Source organism: Cordyceps javanica, chromosome 7, assembly GCF_051103115.1.
Source record: "Cordyceps javanica chromosome 7, complete sequence".
NCBI lineage: Eukaryota > Fungi > Ascomycota > Sordariomycetes > Hypocreales > Cordycipitaceae > Cordyceps > Cordyceps javanica.
In genome coordinates this window covers 2,754,898-2,767,510 of record NC_139301.1, presented here as the reverse complement: position 1 = coordinate 2,767,510, position 12,613 = coordinate 2,754,898, and the positions used below count along the sequence as shown (strand labels likewise).

The following is a 12,613-nucleotide window of genomic DNA, read 5'->3' as shown; positions in this document are numbered from 1 at the left end:
TCGCGCGCTTTACATAAAAGCCTTTGCGCGTTTTACTTCTCCGTTAACCGTCCAAAATTGCCAGGTTTCCCGCATTCGACCGTCACCGACCCTTTGGGGTCTTCTGCACGTCTGTTTTCGCACATGTTACGTGTATGCCGGCGGCCAGCTTTCGTCACTGATTAGGCTGTGTACATGTATGCTGTTAATGTGTGGCTAGCCAAGAGATTAATGAAGTTCACTCCGAAGCAAGGTCTCTCGATGCTACGTTCTCGAAATACTACCGAAATAGTGGCAGTTGGCTATGGCCAGCACAGTTCACGAGAATACTTACGTTTAAAAGCCGCATCTGCATGCCTCATTCCGCTAGTGCTTTCTCTGAACAATGAGCAAGTACTGCATGTTCGTTAGTCAAGCGACAAAAACACTAGGCAGAAATCGCGAGCCGACCGGATAGATATATATTCCCCAGTCATAGTATCTGGCTTCAAAATATTCCAGACAACGTGACGAGCCCTTCCGGTGACTGCAAGCGAGATGTCATCGAAGACTTTCAGTTGTGGCATCAAACTTCATGTACGTAACCGGGCAGTTTTCGCAAATTTGCTAGATAGCCCCGCAACAGGATGAAGTAAATCTCAACAGAGGTCCGGTCAAGAACTCCTCGAAAGTTGACGACTATTTGGGAGTAGATTGGGAGAGATTGGGGTAGAATGAAGACAAGAACTCGGACCGGGCGACTAGAGGGCATGGGATGGGCTTTTTATTCATCTACGCCTTGTCACTCCCCAAGCATTGAATGCTCCACTAGACGAGGCTGCACAAAGATATTAGGCGGTATGAGGCGTTCAGCTGAGAAGCACGCATATCAGACCTCAGGTCTAGACCGTCTACGGGCGTGGCCTCATCTATCATCTTCAGCGCAAGCGGGTCTAGGCTGAATCGGCCCAGGGAGTGCACTCCTACTTTATTTTGAAGTCTAAAAAGGTCTCGCATTCGTGCCCAATGGAGGAGTTTCCTTATTCGCATGAGAAACCGCATATATATAAAGTCACGATGCGCCCGTGCCAAGGCCCTGGCGGCCAAGCCCCGTGGAAAAGCGAGCATTCCGTCTTTCACCATGGATCTTTTCGCAAAAGCAGTCAAAAGCGGCATCGCCAAGGGATACGCCATTGGACAGCAGCAGCTGCAGCAGCATCTGGCTAAGCAACGCGATTCTGGTGTTCAATCCGACTACGACAATACCAGCAATCATTATGGTGCGCAACAAAACTCAAGTGGCAATACTGCTGCTTATTCGGTAATAATGGCCCAAATACAAGGAAAATAAGACATGACTCTTGCTGAGTTTTCTGATTTCTTTTTCAGCAATTTCAGCAGCAACAGCCTCAGCCTCAGCAGCAATATGCTGCGGCATATAACGTAGCGCCGCCGCCACTGCCTCCTAGACAGTATCAGCCACCTCAGTCGCAACCGAACCATTTCGCGCCGCAAGTGCAGGCGACGGCTCAGTATCTACCGGCTAGCTATGAGAGCTCGGTACCAGCGCGGCCAGAGTATTCCTACAACTCCATCATGCCGCCGCCGCCTCCAACATATATACCACCGGCTGCTACCGAGGCGGCATACTCACAGTATAGCACAACTCCAGACCCCCAGCGTCTGAGTACAGCAGTTCCCCAAGGGAATATTGAGAGTAGAGAAGAACATATCCGCTACTTTCAACAGTCTTCATACGAAATTAGGGCGGGCCTTCTGCCCATCAGGCCACCTCTTACACCGGCAGTCGAGGACTGCAATCCGCGACAGCAGCAAATCCATGTCCCTCCGAGCACGGAAGCAGGTACTGTGGGCAATATGACGGGTTATAACTTTATGCCGCCAAATCAGCAACTCGACTCGTCCTCCTCCTGTGCTGCCCCCCCTGCGACGTTGGCTAGTGATGAGGCCCGGCTGCAACCTGTTGCAGCGTATGAGCACACCATTACCAACGAGAACAATTCCCAAGTTAGCAAAGATACAGCACCCGAGTACTCGTCATCCCTTTCGGTCGAGCAACAACTGTCTAATCTCAGTTTAAGCGCCCCTCCAAAGGTTGCTGAGGCAGAGCCTAGAAGCCAGAAGAAAGATAAGAAGCGCAGCAAACTGCCGCCCATGCTAGCAGATGGCACTGGGTATGAGGTTGTGCGCTATTGTCCTCAAGACAGAATAGTGGACTACTCTCTCTACTGGTATTATTTGAAGGATCTACCAAATTCTCCAATCTGCACGAGATGCCATAAAGATCATATCGAGTCTACGCCGTTGGCGGACAAGTTTGAGAGGAAACGAGCGGAGCCTGACACCGTTTCATCCTGTCACTTTCGTTATGCACGCGTACAAAATACCATCTGGCCAGCAGCCTTGAAAACGCACAGTCTCGACAATCTGCGGGCTTTCCTCTCTAGCCGCCTTCTCATACCCAACTGCAAGGGGCGAGCTACCACAACTGGACCAGATGGGATCAAGTATTATGGCATGAAAGATGACACGATAAACGGGTTCATTGCATGCGAAGCGTGCTTCACAGATTGCATTGCCGACACAGCTTTCGAGTCGCAATTCGAGCCATATAAGCATGAGCAAGGCAAGGACAATAGGTGGACTTGCGACGCGAGCTTGCCGTACATCCAGAAGGCACTCGCAAGTTTCTCTGAGCGGAATGACTGGCACGGTTTCATTGAAGGTGCAAGCCGCCGTTTCAAGACACCAGCTTGCGAAGGCAAGGAAACGGCAAGGGCAGATAGTGGAAATTGGTACACGACGCGTCAAAAGATGGACAACTTTCAAGTCTGCGAAGCGTGCTACATGGACAAAATTGAGCTCGACCCTTTCTGTGCCGAGTTTGAGCAGCTACCGGGATCAGTCGACTTTGACCAGTACATTGAGTTCTTGCGTCAGCGCTGGACCTGCTCGCTGACCAGCAGTTCCCTGCCCATGATGTTCGCGCTGGACGCTGCGGAGAACAAGGATGATTTTGGCGCATTTTATGACTCGGCCGCAGCAATCGTCAAGCTCGTGCCTTGCACAAAGTACGGCATCATCCGCGGAAATTGGTGGACTGTGACGGGCGGCTGCGAGAACTTTGACCTCTGCGAGGCCTGCTACGAGGGCATCATGAAGCCCAACGAGCTCGACCAGTTCCTGGAGCCGAAACAGCGGGGGCCGGAGGAGACTGTCATCTGCGACTTTTGCCCCGCGGCACCGCGCTTCGACGAATACTTTAACAAGTTTGCCGAAACGCTGGACCGCGGCATCTTTAGCTGCTACGCCGACCACATCCGGACGTTTGCGGGCGTCGAGGCGTGTCCCGGCCGCGAGTCCCGCGCCAAGGCCAAATGGTGGGGGTACGGCGAGGCCCTCTTCTGCGAGCACTGCTACTTGGTGTTTGTCAGACAGACTCCTCTGAGCGACCACATGCCGTTGCAAGGGGAGTATGACGAGAGGGCGCAGATCTGCCAGATTTGGTCGCCGCGGATGCGCGGCATGTGGCGCGCGGCATGCGAGGCCGGCGCGCCGGGCTCCGCCGCGTCCGACGCCGAGCTGGTCAACTTTCGCGCGTTTGGCACCAAGAGGCTGGACGTGTGGCTGCAGACCGTGCCGCGCATCCTGTTCATGCGCCACATGAAGGACATGAAGATGATGCAGGCCATGCAGCAGGGCCAGCTGAGCCTCATGTACCAGGGCATGAACAGCATGTCGGTGCTCTCCGGCGCGGACGACGGCAACTGGCACGGCAACAACTCCATCGGCTGGTACGAGACGGAGAATGGAGCCACGGGTGCGCAGATGTTTAACAACATGCAGGCCGGCATGGCGGATGCCGCGCGTGGCGACGAATGGATGCAGATATTCAAGTTGGAACTGATCTGGAAAGAGGTCGAGTGAACATGGCCATGTGGCTTTAGTTTAGACATGGCATTTTTTTTCTCTTTGTTTGATTTAGGAAACTATTTTCCATATATAGAAGGTGTCAATCGGCAGTCTCCGCTCGGGGTGACATTGTGCCATGCAGCAAAAGGATCATCACACGGATCAAACGTGCGCTTAAACTCGGTCGCTCCTTGAATGGTGTGAGCCAGTTCTCGGCCATAAAAGGTCTCGATGAATTCCAAGATCAGGTCGACGCCCGCCACGACACCCGACGCAGTCCAAATGTTTCCGTCAACCACCCAGCGCGCGGGCGACGTCCACTGCACGTTGCGTCCCGTCGGGGTGATTTCTTTCCACGCCCACTTGTTCGTCGTCGCGCGCTTGCCGTCCAGGACGCCGGCCTGGGCGGCGACGCCGGCACCGGTGCAGACCGTGATGAGATGCTTGACCTTGGGGTACGTGGCGCGGATGAAGTCGACGGCGGCCGTGATGTTGCCGAACCGCTCGCCGCCGCCGCCCGGGACGAAGAGCACGTCAATGTCCTCCGGGGGGTCGGCAAAGGTGTGCGTCGGGTTGACGGACAGCTGAAAGTGAGACCCCGTGGTGTAGTTCTCGCTCGGCGCCGGGCGCATGTACACGGGGTCCAGGGTCTCGGCGATGAGGCTGAGGTTGAGCCGCTGGCGGGAGGAGAGGAGATAGAGCGGCTCGACGGAACCGGCAATGTCGAGCAGGTCATACGAGTCATACATGACGATGCCAAAGTTGCGAGGCGGCGGCGCTGCGGTTGCGGTTGGGGGTTTTGTTAGCGAAGCGTGACGGCGATGCGGAGAACGGGGCGAAGCTACCTTTGGTGTCGTTGGTGGTGGCCGGGGCGCCGAAAACTGTAGCAGCCATGGCTAAAAAAGAGAATTTCTGGAAATGCATCTTGAGGAAATCTTGAGGAAGAAGAAACTTGTGATTTTTGTGCTGTTGCAAGGCTGGTTGATCTCCCTCTCCGAGGTATCGCGGGACTACTTATATAGTTGGGGACCCGAGGGATCAAGGGAAAGTAATTTTTGAAGAATTCCGACGCGGTGCTGCGCGCTCATCGATAGGCCAGGAATAATTCTCGAAGCGGTGTATTGAACAAAGAAATGGAAAACCACATTACAAAGCTTCGCACAATTACATCCGGGAGTCTCCAGGATATAGCTGGCTGTGAGCCGTCCGTGCTGCGACACGCAGTGGGCCAAGGCTCGCACGGCCAGCCTCATCGCGTTTCATTCATTCACGACAGCATAGGCAGGTCGCACGTTCTCATGCGCGGGGAAGGGCAAAGCAAACAAAAAAAATCAATTGTCCAAACTTTATTATGCAACCGGTCAGTCAGTTGGCCACAAGCAGGCCTGACCGAAACTGGCCACTGATAAACGGGTAGTCGAGGCTCCCACCTTGCAGGATGAGGTGCGCCGTCATACGGATTTAGCTCCAGCGCCGTGGAATATGCGGAACTGCAGATCAGGATTTGCAACGAATCGCCTCCCGAAGGCGACGAGGATCCTCTTGGCGGGCTATTCCGTTGACCAGGGCTTGACTGGTGCCAGGCAAAGGTAGCCACACCGTGGCAACCATGACGCCATCAAAGAGATCCTGCGCCCAGTCCACCTTTTTGGTGTCGTCGGTGCATGCAGTCGACGCCGGCCACGCCAGGCTCTGCGGTGTTGAGAAAAAGAGATGCCGATGGCGTTGAGCTTGGCGACGAAGTCTTTGAAATGCGGGATGGGGTTGACCATCCGCATGGACTGGAAAGTGGACCAAGGGGAGATCTTGACGCCAACACGCTCCCTGCCAACGGCGTCGGCGATGGCCTGTGCCACCTGCACGGCCAGACGGTTCGCGGTTCTCTACGCTACCGCAGTAGGCGTCTGTGCGCTGGTTGCTGACGTGCTGGATCAAGAAATGTGTTAGCCGTTGGCCGCCTAATAAATCTCGATGCCGTCAAAGCCTGCGCGTCTGGCGTTCCTTGCCGCCTGCGCAGATGAGTCGGCCGTGTGCTGGATGTCTCTGAGCGTCGTCTCTTCCGGGACGGCGGCGTTGGCCCTCGACGGCGCGCCGCGACGGCGCTGGGGCCGGCCCTTGACGGTAAACCGGCCACGTCCGGCGATGCGACTCGGCCAAAGGCGCTAATAAGCTGACAGTACATGTAGCAGCCCTTGGCGTGGACTGCGTCGACAATGTCCCTCCATGCGGCGACCTTCTCCTCGCCGAAAACGGCGGAGCCGTAGCTTATGCCGCCGCGGTCATGGGACACGGCGCATGACTCGGCAATGATGATGGTGCCGGGTGTGCAGGCTCGCTGGAGGTAGTTTTCCTTCATGAGGGGCATAGCGACGTGGTTACCATCGGCGCGGAATCTGATGAGGGAGGACGTGATGACTCGGTGGGAGAGGGGTGACATGACAGATGGTGAGGGGCAGAAAGAGGAGGGATCGCGACATGTTGTTTGCCAGAGTGAGTGACTTTGGTCTTCCTTGAGAACTGCTACAGCGTCAATCGTGTTACCAACTAGAATGAATCAATTTTGGCCAGGTCGGGCTTGTATGACTTTCGTGTACAAGTGAAGTCCAAGTCGATGACTGAGTCGCGTCCCCCCGGGATTCCTTCGTGGCCCATCTTCTGGTGAGATTTTCTCACGATTCCCGATATGTGTAGAAATTCTTGTATCCAAGCCCTATTATCGACAATTGATTCTCAATCTCCCCTGTTGCCTAGAATAATTCGAGCCGTGATAGACTATCAAGCATAGACAAATTGCGGATCCCCGTGAGCCACAGCGTAACACCCGATTGGCCGAAGGCGGCATCAACCGGGAAGCGGGGATCGATTTGTCTAAGCTGGCGATGCTCGGCGCAATGCGTCTTGCCCTTTTTTTTTTTTTTTTTCAAATTTCACAGCAACACATTCAAGATCAGCGTAAAAAACCACTTCGCAGTTAGCAAGAGCAGTCATCAAAATAAAGCTGGCCACCAATGCAGCCTCAAAAGCCCCGTGCTGGCCGCCCTCGGATGGAGGAGCCCAGCATTGACGCCCAGGATGAAGAGACTGTGAGCAATTCCTCATCGCCATTGCGATTTTTGATCTTCAAAACTCATCTCTGTTCGCACACGTGCTAGTCCCGTCGAACTCGAATGCGTCTCGCGCAGCGCAGGTACCGCTCCAAGAAGCACGACACGCTCGCTGCCGCCGAGCAAAAAGCTACGGCGCTAGAAAGCGCTCTCCGGGGTACCCTCTCGGCCTTTCGCGACCTGCAAAAGTCGCTGCTCCAGCAGCCCACCGGCTCCGTGCCCCTGGACGTCGCCGTCGCCGTCTCCAAGACGTCGCTCGAGATCTCCAGCCTCCTCCACAGCAGCGGCGTCCAGGTCCAGGACACCCTGGGCTGCAACCTCCTCGACTGCTCCAACACCACCTGCGCCCGCAGGATCCTCTCGGAGAGGCTGATGCGCTCAGCCGCCGAGTTCAGCCTGCACTCGCTGGAGAGGGGCGAGCTGGGCTGCTTCACGCCGGAGCTGCTCGCGGGCATGAACGTGCTGCCGGGCGAGATCCTGCTGGCGCAGACGCTGGGCCAGGCGTCGCCGGACAACCCGCTCGGCGACATTGACTACGCCGGGCGCTTCCTGCCGCAGCTGCACAGGAAGATTGAGGGCGCGGCGGAGACTGTGCTGCGGCTGGCGCCGCCGAAGCTGCAGCGCCTCAAGTACGGCCTCACCAGGACGTGGTTCGAGACGGACGTACCGGAGCTGGCCGGCGAGTGGCTCGAGGCCGCCGACGTGGAGGAGTACCTGGCGCAGCGCGGCATCCACGTCAGAGACAAGTCGCAAAAGACGGTCACGCTGCACCTCGGGTCGGAAGGCAGCGACGCCGACTCGGAGGGGCCGGTGACTCCAGAGTGGGAGCCCGAGCTGCCGGACTGGACGATATTCGGCAAGCAGCTTGAAGAAGGACAGAATATACCCGGCGGTATGCGCGAGGTCTCGACCGCGTCGCCCGTGTCAGGCTGGAGCTTGACTCAGCAATCACCACCGCCACAGTCAGCGCTGGCAACAACACCGCAAAGCAAGATCACCATCGACGTGGACAAGCTTGTCACGGGCATATCGAGCAGGGGCATCTGCCTGGGGCCGGCCCCGGGTATTCGCAGGCATCACGTCGACGAAGCTATACAAGAGGCGGTGCAGATGTACTAAAAAACAAAAGTTGTGGTGGCGTTGTTGGTAGACTGTCTCCAGATGCCACATCATTTTCAAATCAGTGTCTTGTCACCTGCTGTGGGCCCTTTGCAGTTACTGCTCCGGCGTTTGCATAGTTCTGCCTGCAAGCTACCTACGTGCGTATTTAACGACATATTTCCCCAGTCTCGCCTTTAAAGGGTCTTTATGTCCTACATTCAAAAAAGTTTTCAGGGTCAAGATTCCCGAGGGTTGTTGTTGCTACATCATCTGCATCTGTCTTGTGCTGCTCGCGATTGCTTACTGGTTTAGAATCACATCTGCTTCGCCTTGTTGGAACCCTTCTCAGCGCTGCTGAAACTCGAATTGGCTTTGACTATTTTCATCTAATTCATTTGAAAATCAAGCTCTTACGCATACTCAGGCATGGTCCTTTCGTCGCTTGATGATAGCGACGATGACGTTTACGTCCGCTCCCGACGCCGAGGTCAACGAGCGGGACGAGCGGCCAGCGTGGCCTCGACCTCAACGCTTCTGAACGACACGACTGATGATGAATTCTGCGAGATAGTCGAAGACGATGCAGAGCCGGATGTGTTGTTCGCTTCCGAGGTCATAGACTTGACTAAAGACGACTCTGAGAGACTTATACAAGTTCACCGTCCCAACGAGACGGAGCTCGATTCAGTGACGGCACCCTGCGGCACAATCATAAAGCCGGAAAACTATATCGAGGTCTGCAACGTTTTTCTCGGAGAACTGGAAATCGATTTTGTCCTGGTCACCGCAATCATCCGTGACCGGCAGGGCAGCGTCTATATTCGTGGGATGCCGTTTACACGGCTCTGCCACTTAAACAACAAAATCAGAGACCATCTCAATGAAGTATGTAAGGTCACTCATATGCATAAAATGCCTGAGAAGAAACTAGGCCCTCCGGTATTGGTTGACGTGGAGCCCGAATCTGTCATTCGATGGCGAACCCTCATCACGACAAATGCGAGATACCCTGCGTATGCGGTCAAAATTGATAGATATGCCCGTTCATCTCGCTCGACAGAGCAGCCGAGGGAATTGGCGGAAACTTTCGGACCTCTTGTCTGCCGATGGAACATTACCATTATTTACACCATCAACGCTCAGAACAGAAACAAGGCAGAGGAGGAATTGATCGAGCACCTTCGGAGCGATGATGTAGCCAGTGCCGAACACCGCGTGCTCGATGACGAAGCCTCCGAGATGTGGCGCGGTCGTCGCATACGCGGAGGGGCCTGGAAACCACCTCAAGACTCGGCTAGTTCGCTGAGCACGCCATTGTTGCAACGCCCTGGCCAAGCATACACACTGTTCGACTCGTTTTCTGGAGCGGGCGGTGTGTCTCGAGGTGCCCAAGACGCAGGTTTCAAAGTGCGCTACGCCATAGACAAGGAGCCCGAGGTCTAGCAGACTTATAGCGGCAATTTTCCGTTTACGCGCCTCTACGAATGTGATGCCAAGAAGTACGCCAAGAAAGCGGCGCGGTTACCTGTCGACATCCTTCACTTGTCGCCGCCGTGCCAGGTATGGTCACCGGCGCACACTCATAGCGGTGTCAACGACGCCGCCAACACCGAGGCCCTCTACACCTGTCGCAGGCTCATCAAGCAGACCCGGCCACGAATCATCACTCTGGAGCAGACGTTTGGCATCACGCACGCAAAACACATTGGCCACTTTTGGGCACTCATCCGCGACTTTACCGACCTTGGCTACTCGGTCAGATGGAGCATCATCAGACTCTGTACCTGGGGCTCGCCGCAAGACCGGAAGCGCCTCATCATGATTGCCGCTGCGCCCGGTGAGCGTCTTCCGCCGTTTCCTGCACCTACACACTCGGAGCACGGCGGCAACGGACGCAAGCCGTTTAATACTGTTGCTAGCACCCTCGCACGGGTGCGTGATAGCGACGACCTCCACGACCTGAACTGCGTGCAATCTTTTCACCCGCCGCGCCCGCGCTGGGATGCCAACACGCTGGGCCGCACCATCACGACTGGTGGTGCCAACGCCTACCACCCCAGCGGGCTGCGCGACTTTACGCTGCGTGAGCTGGCTTGTCTGCAGGGGTTCCCGAAGAAGCACCGGTTCGTCGGCACCACGACCCAGATCCGGCGGCAGATCGGCAATGCGTTTCCGCCCAACACTGTGTACGTGCTGTACAAGCACCTGCATGAGTGGCTGCTCAAGGAGGATAATGTAGGTACCCATGTACCGGAGGACGTCATGGTGATTGACGACGATTCAGATGTCTCGGAACCCGAAAGTGTTCTCTTTAACGAGATACGACTTTCACCGACTATGGATGATGTCGTCATGGGGGACGCCGACGATGAGGTAATTTTTGTTGGACAGAGTGCGAGGTGTGATGATGATTGCTTTGTGGATTTGACTTAGCTAAGACTTGCCTATATGTGACGATGTATATAGATGGCACTTTTGTGAAGGAAAAGTAATATGACTCCATCCATTGCACCGATGCTTCCTTCTTAATCAGACCATGGCCATTGGTGGTCTCATTGTATATGCCAAGCGTTCGGGGCGAGAACCGAGTTTGCTGCATGTGTAGCTGCGGGAGGTGTACCAGCAAGTCCACACATGCGACTACGACGCTATTGACTAAATAAAGCCCACTCGAGAGCGTCTAGAAAAGCCGACATTTGCCAATTTTGCGCCTAATGATACTTGAATATATTAAATACCGCACAACGCCCCGGTTCCGAGTCGTCATTTCCACATTTTGGTCCGGTGTAGGGTGGCAGCTGCAACGAGCTGATCTAATCTTATCAATCAGCGTTTGGAAATATGGAAGGGCTCCACTTGGAATCAATCACCTGCCAGAAGGCCTGGGGTTGCATTCGAGCAGAACGGGACCCTCCTTGCGTCGCGACCGCGGACAGCTTCCCCTCTCTTTGCAAAAATTGTCACGCCACGGCTTGGCATGTCCTTTTGAGGCTTTTTCTCCGTTGTCCTTCAGCAGTACTTAAAGCCCCGGGAGCTGCAGACTGAGCCTGTTTGATCTGAGACACACACTTGACCCTTATCCTAGTTGCTCTCGTTTCACAACGTCGGCCGCGGACAAGTCTCATTCTCCCTCACCACCTCTTCTACTATCCACCATGAGGCTCGCCTCGGCCCTTGCCGTCCTCGGCAGCTCGGCCACCGCTCTGGCCGGCCACCAGCAGGCCATGGGCAGCGACGACTCGGCCCAGGCCGACGCCGCCGGGCACCGCGTCCCGACCAGCTACGAGTCGGCCGTCATGGGCCGCCGCATCCTGGGCCTGAGCAAGCTCGCCACCTTTTCCACCATCTTCCCCAGCGAGTCCAAGTCGGCCGCCGACCACGGCGTCGCCGGCCAGCCCATCGGCCTCGTCGACTACGTCGCCGACTGCGAGGACGAGGGTAACCCGACCGTCCTGGCCATCAAGATCGGCACCACCTTCCGCAACGTCGACGCCGGGTCCAACCTCACCGTGTCGATGCAGTGGGTGCCGCCGTACCCGCCCGCCAAGCGCCTCGGCGTCGCGAGGCGCGCCCTCTCCTGGGTGCCCTTCCTCGGCCGCAGCGACGACGGCGTGCCGCCCAACCCGGCGGACCCCAGCATCCCCGACACCGTACCCTACTCGGCCGACAACCTGGCGCGCTTCGCCCTCTTTGGCTACCTGGAGAAGTTCAACGCCAGCGCCACCCAGGCGGAGGACCTCAAGGAGTGCTACCTGCAGAAGCACCCGGACAGCACGTACTGGATGCCCGGCAACCACATCCACACCAGCGAGTGGGTGCGCATGGTCGTCACCAAGATCTACTGGGTTGGCGGGTTCGGTGACCGCGCCTACATTGGATGGATCCCCGTTGAGGAGTGGAACAAGGTCACGGAGAAGGAGTGGCAGGCCATCAAGCTGCCCGGTGAGAAGAAGGACTGGAACGAGGACACTGTGTACGATGACAACCAGGAGCTGTAAAGTGGCTCGGGGTATCTGGACACATCAACTAGCTATAGAGTAGGTTGAGACTCGGCATTCCAAGCATCTACCTAGGGAGATTGATCATAGCGCTAGCTACAACACATGCATTATCTACAGAGAACCTGGTTGACCATGTGCGGTCAATATACTGTGCTGGTGACTTGGTTCGAGACGAACTGACGCCACGTCGCAAATCAACCACTTTGCAGCACGAGAGCCTCTCCATACACAAAGTGTCCTTTTTCAATGACGATGATGAGTAGAGAACGATAGCGAGTCTATTATAACTGGCCAGATATAATCCCTTTGTTGACTCGGCGCAACGAGCATGAATCACGTGACGCATTTCAAGGGTTCGACCGTTGAGCCTCGATGACGGCACAGTGAACACAGGGAAGGGGGCCTCTATGACGAAAGATAAAATTCTGTAAATATAAAGGGCCATTTTCCATTGAAATCTGATACGGTAAGAGTATCGCACAAAAATCGCACATTGATGGTGCGCTTTCGACATCG

At 55.7% G+C, this 12,613-nt stretch overlaps 6 protein-coding genes across 6 annotated transcripts; 4 read left to right on the top strand and 2 right to left on the bottom strand.

The window, feature by feature from the left end:
• Nucleotides 1-1,099: 1,099 nt before the first annotated feature.
• On the top strand, nucleotides 1,100-3,906 carry V2A60_010328 (uncharacterized protein; the record flags this gene model as incomplete). Its single annotated transcript, XM_083261585.1, has 2 exons — nucleotides 1,100-1,279; nucleotides 1,348-3,906. 2 exons carry the CDS (start codon nucleotides 1,100-1,102, stop codon nucleotides 3,904-3,906), a joined length of 2,739 nt encoding a protein of 912 aa, XP_083117711.1.
• Nucleotides 3,907-3,968: 62 nt separating this feature from the next.
• Nucleotides 3,969-4,785, bottom strand: V2A60_010327 (DJ-1/PfpI family protein; the record flags this gene model as incomplete). Its single annotated transcript, XM_083261584.1, has 2 exons — nucleotides 3,969-4,669; nucleotides 4,737-4,785. 2 exons carry the CDS (start codon nucleotides 4,783-4,785, stop codon nucleotides 3,969-3,971), a joined length of 750 nt encoding a protein of 249 aa, XP_083117710.1.
• A 1,064-nt stretch (nucleotides 4,786-5,849) lies between these two features.
• On the bottom strand, nucleotides 5,850-6,328 carry V2A60_010326 (uncharacterized protein; the record flags this gene model as incomplete). The annotated part of the gene is made up of 2 exons (XM_083261583.1): nucleotides 5,850-6,039; nucleotides 6,072-6,328. 2 exons carry the CDS (start codon nucleotides 6,326-6,328, stop codon nucleotides 5,850-5,852), a joined length of 447 nt encoding a protein of 148 aa, XP_083117709.1.
• A 571-nt stretch (nucleotides 6,329-6,899) lies between these two features.
• Nucleotides 6,900-8,114, top strand: V2A60_010325 (bZIP transcription factor; the record flags this gene model as incomplete). The annotated part of the gene is made up of 2 exons (XM_083261582.1): nucleotides 6,900-6,974; nucleotides 7,044-8,114. 2 exons carry the CDS (start codon nucleotides 6,900-6,902, stop codon nucleotides 8,112-8,114), a joined length of 1,146 nt encoding a protein of 381 aa, XP_083117708.1.
• Nucleotides 8,115-8,522: 408 nt separating this feature from the next.
• On the top strand, nucleotides 8,523-10,529 carry V2A60_010324 (S-adenosyl-L-methionine-dependent methyltransferase; the record flags this gene model as incomplete). The annotated part of the gene is made up of 2 exons (XM_083261581.1): nucleotides 8,523-9,442; nucleotides 9,551-10,529. 2 exons carry the CDS (start codon nucleotides 8,523-8,525, stop codon nucleotides 10,527-10,529), a joined length of 1,899 nt encoding a protein of 632 aa, XP_083117707.1.
• A 722-nt stretch (nucleotides 10,530-11,251) lies between these two features.
• On the top strand, nucleotides 11,252-12,094 carry V2A60_010323 (pyridoxamine 5'-phosphate oxidase-domain-containing protein; the record flags this gene model as incomplete). Its single annotated transcript, XM_083261580.1, has 1 exon — nucleotides 11,252-12,094. One exon carries the CDS (start codon nucleotides 11,252-11,254, stop codon nucleotides 12,092-12,094), a length of 843 nt encoding a protein of 280 aa, XP_083117706.1.
• Between the last annotated feature and the right edge of the window lie 519 nt (nucleotides 12,095-12,613).